Source organism: Mytilus galloprovincialis, chromosome 13, assembly GCF_965363235.1.
Source record: "Mytilus galloprovincialis chromosome 13, xbMytGall1.hap1.1, whole genome shotgun sequence".
NCBI lineage: Eukaryota > Metazoa > Mollusca > Bivalvia > Mytilida > Mytilidae > Mytilus > Mytilus galloprovincialis.
In genome coordinates this window covers 60761866-60778952 of record NC_134850.1, presented here as the reverse complement: position 1 = coordinate 60778952, position 17087 = coordinate 60761866, and the positions used below count along the sequence as shown (strand labels likewise).

The following is a 17087-nucleotide window of genomic DNA, read 5'->3' as shown; positions in this document are numbered from 1 at the left end:
GTATTGATTAATAAATGGAAATGCTATTACCAAACCTAGTTACAAAAGTTCAAATTTAGGGGATTTATCTCCCTTGTTCTGATTTTAGATATAGATTTATGTTAAGTGCTAATTTTTGAAATTGTGAATATATAAAATAAAATTAAACCCTTGCAAAAGTAGCACATTTAGTTGGGTTTTTTAAAACTTTTCAAATGTTCAGGGATCTTGTGAAGGTGATTGATCTGTAATCAAGTACAGCTCACTTAATAGAAAAAAAGAATATATTGGGTAACATCCAATCATGACACAAAATCAGAATATTCTTAGCAGAAAACACACAAAAATCATTAGAACAGTACTTTTATTGCTGTTTTTCATCTCATAGTCACAATGAACACATTTAAAACATGTAAAACACATATTGACTTACAAATTTGAATAATACATTTTGTACAAAAATGTATGGATGAATTCTAAAATGAGGGCATATATTACCTGTTTCTCAAAAATGATGTACCTTGCTTGGTGTATCCAAAGCGTGATAACTATGGTCTTATGTATAAATAATGGTGAAGGAGTAAGTTCGGTAAGGGCCATATTTGGACCCAATTATAAAGTTCATAGTTACAAGACAATACATGTTTTAAATTGCCTTAAAGAGTAAAGACATGTGAGAAAGTTAAACAGAACTGTTTTTGTCAAAGTTTAATTCTAACACGTGGATGTTTACATCACAAAAAGGTCAAGATAAGGAATTTTGGTGAAATTTGACAAAATCAGCTGGACCTGCTGCAATGATATTGTGTCACTTGTTTGAAAGGAGTGGCTGTGACTACTTCATCATAAAAAAGTTTTTAAAAACCCCACACATTTGTAAATAAATTTCTAATTGTTTTGCAGATTTATTCCTTATTGATCCATATAAGTCAAGATTCAAAATGGAAGTACCAAGTCACATAAAGCCCCCTGATGGGATAGAGTTTAGAGAATCAGAGATGGTTCCAACACAGATGGGTAAGATAGCTCCCTGGTGGGATAGAGTTAAGAGATTGAAATAGTGCAAATGAGTATGTGGTCATGGCAACCAACCTTTGGAGTAATTAATGAAACCCAGTAATGAGTGTGGTTAATAACCATTGCTTTATAAAAAGTAGTAGTAAAAAATGTATACAATCGACCATTGAAGCAACACTCACGCATAATTTTGAGGGTAGCAATAATTTTGATGGTAAACCATGAACCTACCTTAAGTTAATTTTTAGATTATAGGACCTCTTTATTTGAAACCAATAACTCCCAACTAGGAATCTGTTTATATATGAGTTACTGTATGTATTTGTAGGAACCTGGTCTACAAAGAGAATACCAAGGGAGACATTTTTAGGACCATATGTTGGTGAAATAATCCGAGATAGTGATGAGAGTACAGTTAGCTACAGATATGCTTGGGAGGTTTGTTTTTTATTATTTGATCAAAATGCACAAGGTTAAACATAGAACTTTAAAAACAGATGCCAGGGTCAAGAGGGTAAATACATTGAAATGTTTCAACTCACTTACTGTCAGATACATTTTTAGCTCACCTGGCCCAAAGGTGAGTCAAATTTGACCAAACTTGGCCACAATCATCATTGGGGTATCTTGTTTAAAAAATGTGTACGGTGACCCGGCCAACCAACCTAGATGGCTACCATGTCTAAAAATAGAACATAGGTGTAAAATGTAGTCTTTGGCTTATAACTCTGAAACCAAAGCATTTAGAGCAAATCTGCTGTGGATAAAACTGTTCATTAGTTCAAGATCTACTGCCCTGATATTCTCAGAGCAATCAGGCAACCCATTGTTGGGTTGCTAACCCTGAATTGGAAATTTTAAGAAAATTTTGCAGCTTTTGGTTATTATCTTCAATATTATTATAGATAGAGATAAACTGTAAACAGCAATAATTTACAGCAAAGTAAGATCTACAAATAAGTCAACATGACCAAAACTGTCAATCAACCCCTTAAGGAGTAATTGCCCTTTATTGTCAATTTTTAACAATTTTCCTTAGATTTTTAACAGTTTCCAATTTTCATAAGATTTTTAACAATTTTCATAAATTTTGTAAATTTTTGTAAGTTTTTATACGCCCGTCGTCTTTTAGACGGGAGGTATTATGGTATACCGTTGTCCGTCCGTCCGTCTGTCCGTCCGTCGTCCAAACTTCGGACAATAACTCAAAAACACTTTCACCAATTTCCATGAAACTTAAGTGAATTGTTTATATCTATTGATGTAAGCTCCCTTTCAGTTTTTTTTAATTTCAGATTTTAAGTTTTGGATTTATGGGGCTTTATTCATAAAAAAGGGGGGATTTTCAACACTTTGGACAATAACTCAAAAAGGCTTTCACCAATGTCCATGAAACTTTGGTGAATTGTTTATATCTATTGATGTAAGCTCCCTTTCAATTTTTATAAATTTCAGATTTTAAGTTTTGGATTTATGGGGCTTTATTCATAAAAAAAGGGGGATTTTCAACACTTCGGACAATAACTCAAAAAGGCTTTCACCAATGTCCATGAAACTTTGGTGAATTGTTTATATCTATTGATGTAAGCTCCCATTTCAATTTTTATAAATTTCAGATTTTACATTTCCGTGTTATGAATTTTTATGCTTAAAAAAGGGGGGATTTTCCAATTTTGGGACAATAACAATAACTTTCACAAAATTTTATGCAACTTTGATAAATTGTTTATATCTATTGACATAAGCTCTCTTTCCATTTTTATAAATTTTAGATTTTACGTTTTCTTAAGTAATGAATTTTTATACTTAAAGTTAAAAAAGGGGGATTTTATGAAACTTTGGTGAATATATTAATGTAACATCCCTTTTGATTTGTATATATATTTCTAGTTGATCATATAAATTCATTTAAAGCATAAAAGACAAGTTAAAAGAGCAACAGGCATATCATGCGCTAAAGCGCAGCCCTTTATTACAAAATATTTTCCTCTGTAACTACTGAACCAAGTTCATTATAGCTAGAGATAATTGTAAGCAGCAAGAATGTTCAGTAAAGTAAGATCTACAAAAACATCACCATCACCATGATCACCAAAACACAATTTTGTCATGAATCCATCTTTGTCCTTTGTTTAATATGTGCATAGACCAAAGTGAGTGATACAGGCTCCTCAGAGCCTCTAGTTATTATGCCCTCTGCTAGACGAAAAGGGCATTAAGGTACATCTCAAAATTGAAATGATGAAAAAGTCCCCACAAATTAATTTAAGGCCCCACCTGCAGCCTCTTTTAAGCTCACCTGGCCCATAGGGCCATGTGAGCTTTTCTCATCAATTGGCGTCCGTCGTCTGTTGTCCGTCGTCCTCGTTAACTTTTTAAATTTTGAACTTCTTCTAGAGAACCACTGAATGGAATGAAACCAAATATGGCATGAATGTTCTTTATGAGGTGGTGACCAAGTGTTGTTACTTTGTAGCCGATCCATCATCCAAGATGGCCGCCAGCGGGGGACTTAGTTTAACATAGGACCCTATGGGAAATGCATACAAATGACTTCTTCTAGAGAATCACTGAATCGAATGAAACCAAACATGGCATGAATGTTCCTTATGAGGTGCTGACCAAGTGTTGTTACTTTGTAGCCGATCCATCATCCAAGATGGTCGCCAGCGGGGGACTTAGTTTAACATAGGACCCTATGGGAAATGCATACAAATGACTTCTTCTAGAGAACCACTGAATGGAATGAAAATAAACATGGCATGAATGTTCCTTATGAGGTGCTGACCAAGTGTTGTTACTTTGTAGCCGATCCATCATCCAAGATGGCCGCCAGCCGGGGACTTAGTGTAACATAGGACCCTATGGGAAATGCATACAAATGACTTCTTCTAGAGAATCACTGAATGGAATGAAACCAAACATGACATGAATGTTCCTTATGAGGTGCTGACCAAGTGTTGTTACTTTGTAGCGGATCCATTATCCAAGATGGCCGCCAGCCGGGGACTTAGTTTAACATAGGACCCTATGGGAAATTCATACAAATGACTTCTTTTAGAGAACCACTGAATGGAATGAAACCAAACATAGCATGAATGTTCCTTATGAGATGCTGACCAAGTGTTGTTACTATGTCTCTGATCCATAATCCAAGATGGCTGCCACCGGGGCTTAGTTTAACATAGGACACTATGGGAAAGGCATACAAAAGTCTTCTTCTAGAGAACCAAGGAATTGAATGAAATCAAACAAAGCATGAATAGTCTTTTCCTTATGAGGTGCTGGCCAAGTGTTGTTACTTTGTAGTCAAATTTTATCTGTTTTTATATGATTTCAAAAACCCATGTAGAGTCAGGTGAGCGGTACAGGCTCTTGAGAGCCTCTAGTTCTTTTCATCATGATCATATTATCAATCAAAGTACACATTCTAATTTTCAATTCATTTTCTTTTGTAGATATTTAATTTAGAGAATGGTGAATATTTGTACACAATAAATTCTACAGATCCTGACCATGGTAACTGGATGAGATATGTAAACTGTGCAAGATACCTGGAGGAACAAAACTTAGTGTCTGTACAGAAAGATATGGAGATGTTTTATAAAGCTATAAAGGTAAGGGGTCAGAAAAAAAGACAAAATGACAAACAATATACACAAACAGACAAACAACAGTCTATAAACAGACAAACAAGTCTGCACACCATGGCTTCCAAAAACAATCATATCTTTTTTCCGGACGTTGTTCATCTGGGATAAACAGGAAACGGTCATTTTAACATAATTCACCAAAATATTTGGAAGTTTTAAAAATATAAAATGTCTAGCTGGCTAAAAATGATTTTGGAAGCCCTGTTGCACACAAGATTTTTGATTTTTTTTTTTTTATATATATATATATATATATATATTATTCAAATTTTTGATTCCCCTTTTGAAACAGTAGGTGTAGTATTTTCTCTTCAAAATAATATAAGTGATATTCTTTTACAGGATATAGAACCAGGGGAGGAGCTATTAACATGGTATCAACCCTTCAAAAAACGTAGGAAGAAGAAAATGAGGTCACCACTGAAGTCTCCAAACAAACCAGGTACTGGTATGAGATATTATATTTTTTACAGCGCATAGTTATATTTTTTACAGAGCATAGACAAAATTAGGTATGGAATGATACACATGAACAAAAAAGAAGATTTTAGTAGTTAAACTACTAATTCAATACATGGACATGTAAACATATCCTGAATCTTATAAGTATTTGTCATAGTCTCTATGTCCCTGATGATAACTAGAAACCATTGTCCATAATCTCCAAATTATCTGAATATTTGTAAATGAAATAAGTGTTGGAAGTTTTGATAAATAATGTTTTTTTTTCTGGATTGTAAAGCAAATTTTCTGGGCTGTTAAGCAAATTATCTCCCCTTTAAGCTTTCAGTAGATACTGCGGATTCATTATTACTCGTAGGATACCAATTTTCGTCGATACAGGTGAACCACCAAATTAATAGTTCAACGAATAACCAACTTTCTATAGGCTTATATGCAGACTTTGACAAAACCATGAAATTAAATACCCACCAACATGCAAGTTTTCTTTAATCCAAAAAAATTGGTAGCCACATAAATAAATGATTCCAAGGTTAACATTTAATCAATAAAACCCATTAATGAGTTCAAATTGAAAAATGTATGTGCAGAATTTTAAATTTTCATGTATCTTTATAGATATTGATGAGTTGTATATTTTATTTTTCTATTTCAGTGAAAATATCAGAATTTGAACCAGACAAAGAAGTTGCCATTTCCCTGGAGGAAACTACAACTCAAGTTACTGCTGAAGATGGAGTCGTATTAGGGAAAAGGCACAGGGTAAAGAAAAAGATGTTTGACGATATCATCTTAATGTCTGATCTTATCCCAAAAAGAAGACGAAGATCAAAAGCCGAAATCATAGCAGACAAAGAAGCTGCTGAAAGAAATGAGGCAATGCTTGATGATCTGTCTGATGGTGTTCCTAAGAAAAGGAGGAAGAAAAAGAAGAGTTTAGTTGAAGGGGAACTCATAGTGGATCAGTCAGTGTCAGGTGAAAAGAAATCTCCTGTAGATACTTCTGGCCAAAAAACAAAAGTGAGGAAAAAATCAACTGAGCTAATGGCGATAAACAGAAGTGGAGTAGTGGAAAGTCCTTCTGACTTAGAATCTTCCACTTCATCTGAGAGTTTCAAACATACAAAAGGAGATGCATTGGTTTCAAGACCTAAAACAACTGAAGAAAAGAGACAACTTGCTGAAATTGAGGCTTCATGGACATATCCGGCCAACAATCAAGAATACCAATTTGAACATTTACAAAGTTATGCTGTTATTAAAAATGGGAGACGATTTTATAAATGTGATATATGCTCAGGGATATATAGACATACATTTAGTTTAAAACGTCATTATTTAAGAAACCATATCAACTGCAGATACTTAAGCAAGGCAGACATGGCCAACTGTTTGGTAGTTCCAGCTCAGCAATGGCTTGACATCAAGCATGCTAATGAGGAATCCTCGTTAAATCAATGCTTGGCAAAATTAGCAAGTGGAACATCCCTGTTAGAGAGCTATGGTGACCACAGTGGTGTAAATACACCTGGACTGTACCGATGCTGTATATGTAACAAACTTTTTGACGTTTTACAAACTTTAACAGAACACACCCAAGATCATCCAGCCACACCTGATCAAAAATTCTTTGGCTGTGATCAGTGTAAGATGAGATTTACTTTCCATCAGAATTTATTACGCCACAAGCTCGTCCATGAAGACAGTCGACAAAACATAAAGAAGAAGAAAGATAAAAATCCTCCTGCCATCATGGGTCACTTTAATCAGAACGACATCCATGGAAAACCATACAAATGTAGACTATGTCCAATGAAGTTCAAATATCAGTCCAACTTAGAAAAACATCACCAAATTCATACATGTAAGTAAAACACCAATGATGCAACATATGTCCAAAAAAAAGCTTAGTTATTGAAGACTATTAACTTTTCTATCAGCAACAATATATTAATATTTGACAGTAATTCATTGATGTACAACAGGAATAGCTGGATGACAATTTTGTTTTTAGGTTTTATTTAGACTTTGGACCTGAGAAAGGGCAGTTAATTTACACTTCGTTAGGGGTAAATTTCAAGGAAAATGTGCAAAAATTGAAGAAAAAAAAACACATTCTATTCACAAATATTTGTTTTATAAATAGTAGAATATACAAATTGTCAAAGTAAAATTAGAAAATGAAGATGATTCTTTCAAGCTGTCTGATGACCTTTAAGGCTTTTTGATTGGTCAGGTTTCTTATTCTTTCAAAGACGAACAGTATGAAAGTAAGAAGATGTGGTATGATTGCAAATAAGACCTCTCTACACCAGAGACCAAATGACGCAGAAGATTAGCAACTTATAAAGGTCACTGTACAGACTTTCACAATGAGCAAAAGTCATTCCTTATACACTGTTATATAGCAATCTATAAAAAGCTCCAAAATTACAAATGTAAAGCAATTTAATATAACTAATGTAACATGCATGTATATGGTTACCAAAATGATTCTGAAGGTTAATGAGATTGGAGGCAGTAAACAAAATTTGAACAGATTGACTTGATCAACATTCACAAGCTTAACTTTCCTAAATTACTATTTAACAATTTTTGTTTGTATTTTTCAGCTGACAGACCATATGATTGTTCCATATGTGGAAAGACTTTCCCTAATGAAACTAACCTGAAAAAACACATGGTAATTCATGTTGGCAGTACCGTCCATTGTAAATATTGTATACAGAAATTTAGTCATGTTGGAACATTACGTAAACATATCCGTCTTGAACATCCAATAAAACACAAGGAGAGGATGCTTAACTTGCTAGAAAGTCGGGACCAGGGAGGCACGGAGGCCGCCATGAAATTACGTAATTTATTAAAACAGCTAAAAGATTTACAAGAAACTCCACTGGAGGATTTAATGGATAGTACGGAAAAAGACAGTAATGTCGTTGAAAAAAATAATACGAAAAGTGAAGGTAAAGTCCCAGCTGATAGTGACCAAGGTCAAGGTTCAAGGTTCAAATTTGCTTGCGTTGTTTGCAAGAAAAGATTTTCTGCATATGTTAACATGTGTCGACACAGAAGGATGGCGCATAGAGATTACAAAGAGACTGCAAGTTCTAAAAATGATGAAAAATTGACAGTAACATCAAACATGTCAGTAGTTCAGAATGATGAAAAATCAAGAACTTTGCTTAAAACTGAGAAATCTAGCTTGAGATTAAAAGAACCTGAAAAAAAGAAAACAGAAGAGGAAGTTACAAATGAAACACCAGAATCTATACAACAGTTTTATGCTAATGTAGCATCAAATATCGCAGACAATTTAAACAGTTATATAGATGGTGGACTAGATTCTCTTAGTAATTATAAATCTTACATCAATATAGACAACTATGATGCAGAACCAGAAGTTAAAACTGAAGAAGGAAGTAGTGATGAAAAGGCAGATGTCAAATGGGAACAGTTCAATTTCCCACCAAATTACAATTCAAAATTGATCTATGAGAATTTTCAATTTATTGAACAAAAGTATGAAGACGAGATGAAAGCAGGATTAGAGAGTAAAGTAGATAAATCGGTGTTTGATGATCTAGCGCCAGCTTTGTGTACAAGAAGGAGAAGCTCTTCAGAATGGATTGCATTGGCTGAATTTAGTAAAAATGATAGTAACCACGGTGATAGTCCACTGATAAAGGAATATGGAGAAAACGAACAGAGTATTGATAACGTTGTTAGAGATGGTGAAGAAAAAGAACAAAGCAATAACCCAGTTAAAGATGTTAAAAGTGATGACAGTATTGAAAAAATAGATGAGACTGAAGGAAATATTGACCGTACTGTTGAAAACAAAGATCTTAAGATATCTTCTGAAAAATCAAATGAATCTAATGGAAATGAAAAGGAAGAAAATAAAAATGCTAATGAAAAGGAAGAAAATAAAAATGCAAATGAAAAGGAAGATAAAATGTCTTTTGAGGAGTCAAACAATACAAATGACCCCACTGTAGAATGTGGTTTATCAGAAAATGACACAGTCACTGTCAATGACATTACAAATGAAACCATAAGTTTACAAAATAAAGATAGATCAGAGGGGAAATGTACTGATGATTCTGATATTGCTATAAAACATAGTCGGGATAAAGATGAAAATAAGTCTTCAAATTTGTGTCAGACTGCTATAAAAGATACAGAAAGTAGTAAGTGTTTGGATGAATTGGCAAAGTCTAATGCTGTTGTTTCACAGGATACTGTTAGTTCATGTGATGGACAACATTGTGAGAAGGGATCAAGTGGAACTAACTTGTCCGGGACAGTTTTAGGAAGACTTGAAAACAATGTAGTTAAAGAATCAAATGACCATCAAGACTGTGAAATATCCCAGCAAAGTGTTGAGAAAGTCTCTAAGACATCAGAGCAAAAATTCTTGGTTACACATAAAACAAGTGAACATAATAATACATCTTGCAAAGAGAGCAGTCAAACAGTATGTGACCCATCACTTAAGTCTAGTATGAAGGCTCATCAGGGAGAGTCAGAACAAAGTAAACAGAAAGAACATTTACAAAATGAGCAAACAAAACCAGAACCAATAAAATATTTGAATAAAAAACCTGGAGATGCCATAAAACATGCTGATTTATTCTTCATAGATTTACAGAGACAAGGTCAAATGTTAAATGGTCAGGGGGTTGGAACAATGGAAACTTTTCCCCAGGTAAAAGCTGACATTAAGAGTGAATTAGATAGTCAAAAGTGTGACAGAAAGGGAGATAATTCACTCAAAGTGAATCAGGAATGTGTGCAAGAAGATTCTAAGGGAGATAATTTATCTAAAATAAATCAGGAATTAAAGCAACATAATTTGAAGGAAGATAAATTAGATTTTAAACAACATCTACAGTCAATTGACAATAAAGATGGAAATAAAACAGAATGTCTTGAAACTAAAGAGAACACTTTAAACTCTGATATGTGTCCACCTAATTGTGTACCAGAAAAATCTTTAGACTTGAAATCCACAATAGGAAAAGAAAATGAAATTGCAGTCTTAAATGAAGAGAAAAATGAACCAGAACTTAAAAAGACACTTGGTGGTGCTTATATACTTGATGCTAGTCAGCTAATTCAAAAATTAGCAAAAGAAGTTGAAAAAGCACAAAACACTTCTAATGGTCCAATAGATGACTTTAATTTAAAAACATTAGCCCATATAGCTGATGCCCTGAAAGAAACAAGAGATTCTGAGAGATTTTCAAAAGAAAGTATTCCTACTGTTGTTAATGACATCATGCAGAGCAATGAAATAAAAGTGGTCAATGATTACACTTGCAAACCTGTTATAATTAAGGAAAATAAGCTAGATGACGCACGGCTAGAAAAATTAGATATGAAATCTAAGGTTCAGTTTGAAGAAACAAAGGAAGACAGCAGTGTTAATAAACAGAAAGAAAATAATAGAGCAACAAAGACAATTGAAATTGCAAGTGGAAGCAATATAAGTGAAAGTTCTGGAGTTATGTCCCTTGAACTGTTCACTGACTCAGATAATGAGTCGGATGATATTTTTACTGGTTTAGCTTTGTCAAAGAAAAATTCTATGACTACTGGAGAGGAAATGAAGTTATTTGATACACATGATGATGATGATTACACAGAGCGTAGTCCATTCCATGATTATGAACAGATACAATTTGGAAAACATGGGATAATATTTTACGTTTGTTCAGTTTGTAAAAAACAGTTTGAAGATGGAGACAGACTTCTCAGACATCAATGGAAAAAACACCCATCTATTTATTGCCATTATTTACAGGTGGAACAAGGACATGGAATTGAATATTTGTTTTATTCTAAGCCTTGTAATAGAGGAGTACTAGGAGTGACTGGAAAGGCATTAGAAAGTGTTGGTGATCAGGGAACATACCACTGTACACGGTGCAGAGGAACGTTCAAAAGTGTGGATAGATTGAGGATTCATATAATTAACTGTGCTCCTAAAGTAGAGGGAACTGAATCGTCAGAAAATAAACCAAAATATAAGAAAAAATATCGTAAACATCATAAAGTGCTAATAAAGAATGAAGTCAGCTCTCCTGTGAAAATGAAGAAAGAGACTTCAGTTTCTACTGATGTCAGATCTTATGCCACTGTATCTAAACCAAGAAAACAATACTTGATTGGTACCAAAAGTGTTAAAACTTTAAAGATCCCAGAAAAGATTGAGTTTGACCCCTTTAAGGTTCGAAGGAAGAAAAGTGCAGAAATGGCTTATAATCCATTAAATCATATACGACGCAGAGAACTGACTGAAATATTAGATACTCATCAGTGTCGAGGTTGTGGTGTTAAATTTAATTCTATATCATTATTGGAGAGACATGTGAAGAAATGTGATGGCAAGGACAAATTTAAGGATTTGAAGGTCATGAAATCCAGTGTGAATGACACATTTCACCAAAAACTTAAACATACTTGCTTATATTGTAATCGTGGATTTTCTTATCCAAAAACACTTATGAATCATTACAAAGCATTTTGTTTAGTGAAAAAAGATAAAGTTTCAAAAGGGTTTCTAACAGAGAACGACAAACAGCAAGAATCGGCAATGATGATGAAACTTAAACAACAAGAAGAAGACCGATGTTTCACAGATATTCCAGAGGAAAATGTCTCAGGTAAAAAAGGTTGGCCAAGAGGGATGAAAAGAAAGTGGAGGAGGAAAAATCATTGCTGGACATATATCAAGAAACGAAAGCCATCAACAGAAGAAACAAAAAACGAAAAATTATCAGAAGAATCTATCGGTAATATTGATCCAGCTGATAATGTGAATGAAGAAAAAGAATCAATGCAATGTAGTTCTGAGTCAACTGAAGGGAATAATGATAAATCTATACCCGAGTCTGAAACTATAACACCTAAGAAGTCTGTCAGTAAGATGAAATTAGATTTAGGAAGTCCTAAGAAAGCTAGCAATAAAACTGATTCAGGTTCTATAACTCCAAAAAAATCTAGCAGCAAGATTAAGTTAGATTCTTCAACTCCAAAAAAACATAGTTGTAAAATTAATTCAGATTCAGTTATGGAAAACAATATTGACAACAAGAATAATCCTGAATCTTTGACTTCAAAGAAAACTGACAGCGAGCTAATAACAAATTCATTAACTCCAAAGAAATGTAACAGCGTCAAACAGAAGGCCGAAAAACAAACATCACCACAAAAACTGAAAGGGACAAAGAGTCCTTTATCTTCTAAGAAAAGGCTTGTTGATCAGAGTGTAGAAGTTCGTCAAAAAAGGAAATATATTAAAAAGAAAATATTTACATTTGATGATGTCAAGAAGATCCGTAAAAAAAGAAAAAGTTCTGAAGAGTCAATCCAATCAGTTATAGATAGTGTTGCAAACTGTGACAATATTGCTGAAGCAACAGGAGCAAAATGTGATGATGTTACAGCAGTTACAACAGCAAAAAATAGTATAATAAAAACGAAAAAGAAAGTCATCAAGGATACTAAGGGAGAACAGATTGAAGCTAAGGAAACTGACAATACTAAGGGAGATAATAATACTTCTCAGGTGGATGAAGAACCGGCAACAAAGAAGAGAAAACTGTCTGTAAAAAGTGTGAAAAGGGGTAAATTAAGTTTATCAGAAGCTAAAACAAAGGTCAAGGTTAAAAACTCACCTTCTAAGTCAAAGATGGTTAAACAAACAAAAACATTAGAACCATCAAAGGGAGGTAAATCTATTAAAGGTTTAGGTAAAAAATCCAATAACAAGGATAAGCCAAAAGTTTTATTTCATCCACAAAAAAGATTGAAAAAAATTAAAAGGGAACTTTCACAAAAACTTGAACTTGAAATGAAACAGCATGATGTATCAGTAGAAAATGAGGTTAATTCTAGTATACAGAAAAAATGGTTGGAGATAAAATCAGATTTGGCAAAAAACATAGAAACTGCTTTGCAGAATGTGTCAGTTGACCTTGGAATTCCTGTTTCACATGTTATAGATCATGAGTTTCAGAATAGATTAACGAAACAGCAAAGAATGGATATGAAAAAGAAGATGAATGAAATTGGATTGCAATTATTTTCTGTAATCGAAAAGCAATGTAACAAACCAAAACCGAGGAAATTATCAAAAAATAATGCAATTGTTAAATCTAATCAAAATCTTAATACTGAAGGCAATTCAGACATTAAACAAGATAATCTGACAAAACAAGACATCAATCAGTCGCATGACAATGACTGTATTGTTTCAGAAAATACTAGTAGTGAAACAACGGCCCCTTCAAGTGTTGAAGTTGGTTCTGATAAAGAAAAGGGGGACACAACTGCCGCGAAAACTTCTCAAAAGAAATCAATAACAAAGATCAATTGTAATGTTGTAAAAGTTAGCAAAGGAAGTGTGAAAACTTCTCCAAAGAAAGGCAAAACAAAAGTGGATGATCTTGACATTGCTGGAAATAAACTAAATACATCTAAAACTTCATCCAATAAAAATGTTCCAGATAATCCTCTGACTTTGGCCTCTGTCAAAACAGTGCCTTATGAGAAGGGAAATTTATTGCTATTAAAGAAGAAAAGTGTTAATGTAGTAGTTTCACCAGTCAAAGTGATGACAGCAGGTGCAAATCTATCATCTCAAGGTCATGATGACCTGGAATCAAACAAAACTAAGCAAACTTTTAATGCTAAATCAATTCAACAGAATCTGGGAAATCTTGAAGACAAACAAACTTCTGAAAATCCTCAAATCAAAGACAACTGTGAATTGAATAAGGAATTAAGTGCACCAACAAATAATATCAATACAGTTCCAATGTGTAAAAGTGATTTGAATATAAGTCAAAAGAAGTCAGGTAATCTAGGCACATCTAATAAATCCAAAGCAGAGTTACCTCTCTTTAAGTCAACACCTTCCAGTGAGGAAGGCACACTACCAAAGAAAAAAGTCCCTATATACAACCAAGAAATAAATACAAAAACAGCAGATAAGAAAGACGCTAAAACTCCACAAGCAAAAACTATTTTTCTCAAAGCTGTTGATAGTGATCTTAAAAGGAGACTTGAACTAGCTGGGCATATTCCATATACAAAGAGGAAACCAGATATAAAAATAGTGCAATGGAACACTAAAAAACAGACAGGGAATCAGTCGAGGGACAAGTCATGAAAGAATACAGCTATGACACGAAAATTTGTATTGAAACTTGGTCTAAAATAAGAGCAGCATAATAATGCAGAATTTAAAACATTAATGTCATTAATTGTATAGGAGGGTTGGGCATAATTTTATAAGGTTGGATTTTTTACACCTTTTAGTGACCGACAAATTATGGCATTCAATGCTATTTAGAACCAGTCTTAGAATTTGATATTAATTACTTCAAACAGAGTGATAATTTCTGATTACTGTGTGTACTTATTATTGGTAATTCTTGACCACAAGAAAAATTTCTAAATCTTAATTAATGCAATTGCAAAGATTTTATAAAGGAAAGTCACTTCTGAAATCAAGGATTTGTATAGTAAGTTTTACTCAAATCCTTTGCTGAAATTAACAATGTTAGTTTATATTATTGCAAAGATGCATTTTTCAAAATAATCATAATAATTTCTGAAATATTTCAAGTTTACATATATATATATATTTATAAGTACGTCTGAGTCAGTGACAACTCTACAACAGATGTATCCATCGGATCGCCATCAATGATGGTGATACATGGCTGTGTACATTATGTATATACAACTCGTCTAAACATCAACCCAACAATGTTCATATATATAGATCTGTAAATTTTCTTTCCCAAATTTACAGATCTAACATTGTTGGGTTGATGTTTAGACGAGTTATATATATATATTAATATACATTTAGGGGAAAAGGCATTTGATTTCATTGTAACAAACCGGAAATGTTTTTATTTTGGAATTTAAATTAAAGATTAATGTAAGGTTGTGAAAAGCAATGCTTTTTTGATAACATTTGTAATGAAATATTATCATATTTGTAGAGGAACAAAATGTGTTGTATTTGGAGTTTTATTGGGATATTTTTTTTTGCATTTAAATTTTGTGTTTGTTTTGTACTTTTATTTTTAGTATTAATTTCTTGATCAAGTTTTATTGAAAGAATTATTAAGATGGTATTATAAGCTGTAATGTGTATGAATTTTTGAAATCATTACAAGCATTATCTGATGACAGCAAATTGTGTTTATATTTCCTGATTTCACCACATGCACAAGGTAGAAGATATTTTGAAGTTTTCTTAACATGTGACCTTATCATGTGACTTTTACATTAGTTATTCTTGTCTTATTTACCGTTACGTAACTACTGTCAATTCAGAAATGATTGCAAATTTTTACATTCATGATGCAACTGATAGTGGGTAAATAAGGCATTAATTTAAGTAAATGACGTTCTTAAACCTTTTACATCTATCTGTGTATTTAGATTTTTATGAATTTGCAATAAATAATCTTGCATTTTTATACGCCCGGGACGGGACGTATTATGGTATACCGTTGTCCGTCCGTCTGTCCGTCCGTCGTCCACACTTCATACATTAACTCAAAAACACCTACACCAATTTCCATGAAACTTGAGTGAATTGTATATATCTATTGACGTAAGCTCCCTTTCGTTTTTTTTTAATTTCAGATTTTAAGTTTTGGATTTATGGGGCTTTATTTATAAAAAAGAGGGGATTTTCAACACTTCGGACAATAACTCAAAAAGGCTTTCTCCAATGTCCATGAAACTTTGGTGAATTGTTTATATCTATTGATGTAAGCTCCCTTTCGTTTTTTTTTAATTTCAGATTTTAAGTTTTGGATTTATGGGGCTTTATTCATAAAAAAAGGGGGATTTTCAACACTTCGGACAATAACACAAAAAGGCTTTCACCAATGTCCATGAAACTTTGGTGAATTGTTTATATCTATTGATGTAAGCTCCCTTTCGTTTTTTTTTTATTTCAGATTTTAAATTTTGGATTTATGGGGCTTTATTCATAAAAAAAGGGTGATTTTTAACACTTCGGACAATAACTCAAAAAGGCTTTCACCAATGTCCATGAAACTTTGGTAATTGTTTATATCTATTGATGTAAGCTCCCTTTCAATTTTTATAAATTTCAGATTTTAAGTTTTGGATTTATGGGGCTTTATTTATAAAAAAAGGGTGATTTTTAACACTTCGGACAATAACTCAAAAAGGCTTTCACCAATGTCCATGAAACTTTGGTGAATTGTTTATATCTATTGATGTAAGCTCCCTTTCAATTTTTATAAATTTCAGATTTTAAGTTTTGGATTTATGGGGCTTTATTCATAAAAAAAGGGTGATTTTCAACACTTCGGACAATAACTCAAAAAGGCTTTCACCAATGTCCATGAAACTTTGGTGAATTGTTTATATCTATTGATGTAAACTCCCTTTCAATTTTTATAAATTTCAGATTTTACATTTCCGTGTTATGAATTTTTATGCTTAAAAAAGGGGGGATTTTTCCAATTTTGGGACAATAACTAACACTTTCACAAAATTTATGTATGGATGAAAAATTAAAGACAACAAACTTAGTTAAATTTGAGGTAGCCTTAATAGTGCCAATTTTTTTGTGCATTTTTATTTATTATTTAGGGGGGGGGGGGTATTTGACAGGGCTCACACTATTTCTAGTTGATCATATAAATTCATTTAAAGCATAAAAGACAAGTTAAAAGAGCAACGGGCGTATCATGCGCTAAAGCGCAGCACTTTATTTGTTTATATATTCTTCCAAAATCGCAATAATAATTGCACACAAATAATTTCTATATTTACAGTATTGTGAGACATTTCATTTTGAAATATTTGATTACATAATGACTTACATCGATCACATGCTTTTTCTTTGTAATTTTTAATTTTTTAATGAAATAAGTGTAATGAGGTTTAGATGTCAAATATTGTTGG

The 17087-nt window shown here is 32.9% G+C and overlaps 1 protein-coding gene across 6 annotated transcripts in view; it reads left to right on the top strand.

Moving 5' to 3' along the window:
* Positions 1-14887, top strand: part of LOC143057049 (uncharacterized) — a 35192-nt gene extending 20305 nt beyond the window's left edge. For 5 of the 6 annotated variants that reach the window (XM_076230269.1, XM_076230268.1, XM_076230271.1 and 2 more), the window contains exons 4-9: positions 883-996; positions 1325-1434; positions 4455-4613; positions 4992-5097; positions 5767-6975; positions 7724-14887. In XM_076230269.1, the coding sequence (XP_076086384.1) occupies positions 921-996; positions 1325-1434; positions 4455-4613; positions 4992-5097; positions 5767-6975; positions 7724-14292 (8229 nt within the window). In that variant the 5' untranslated portion in view covers positions 883-920 and the 3' untranslated portion in view covers positions 14293-14887. The remainder of the gene's footprint in view (positions 1-882; positions 997-1324; positions 1435-4454; positions 4614-4991; positions 5098-5766; positions 6976-7723) is intronic. The other variant, XM_076230274.1, reaches the window with a different exon arrangement.
* Positions 14888-17087: the final 2200 nt, after the last annotated feature.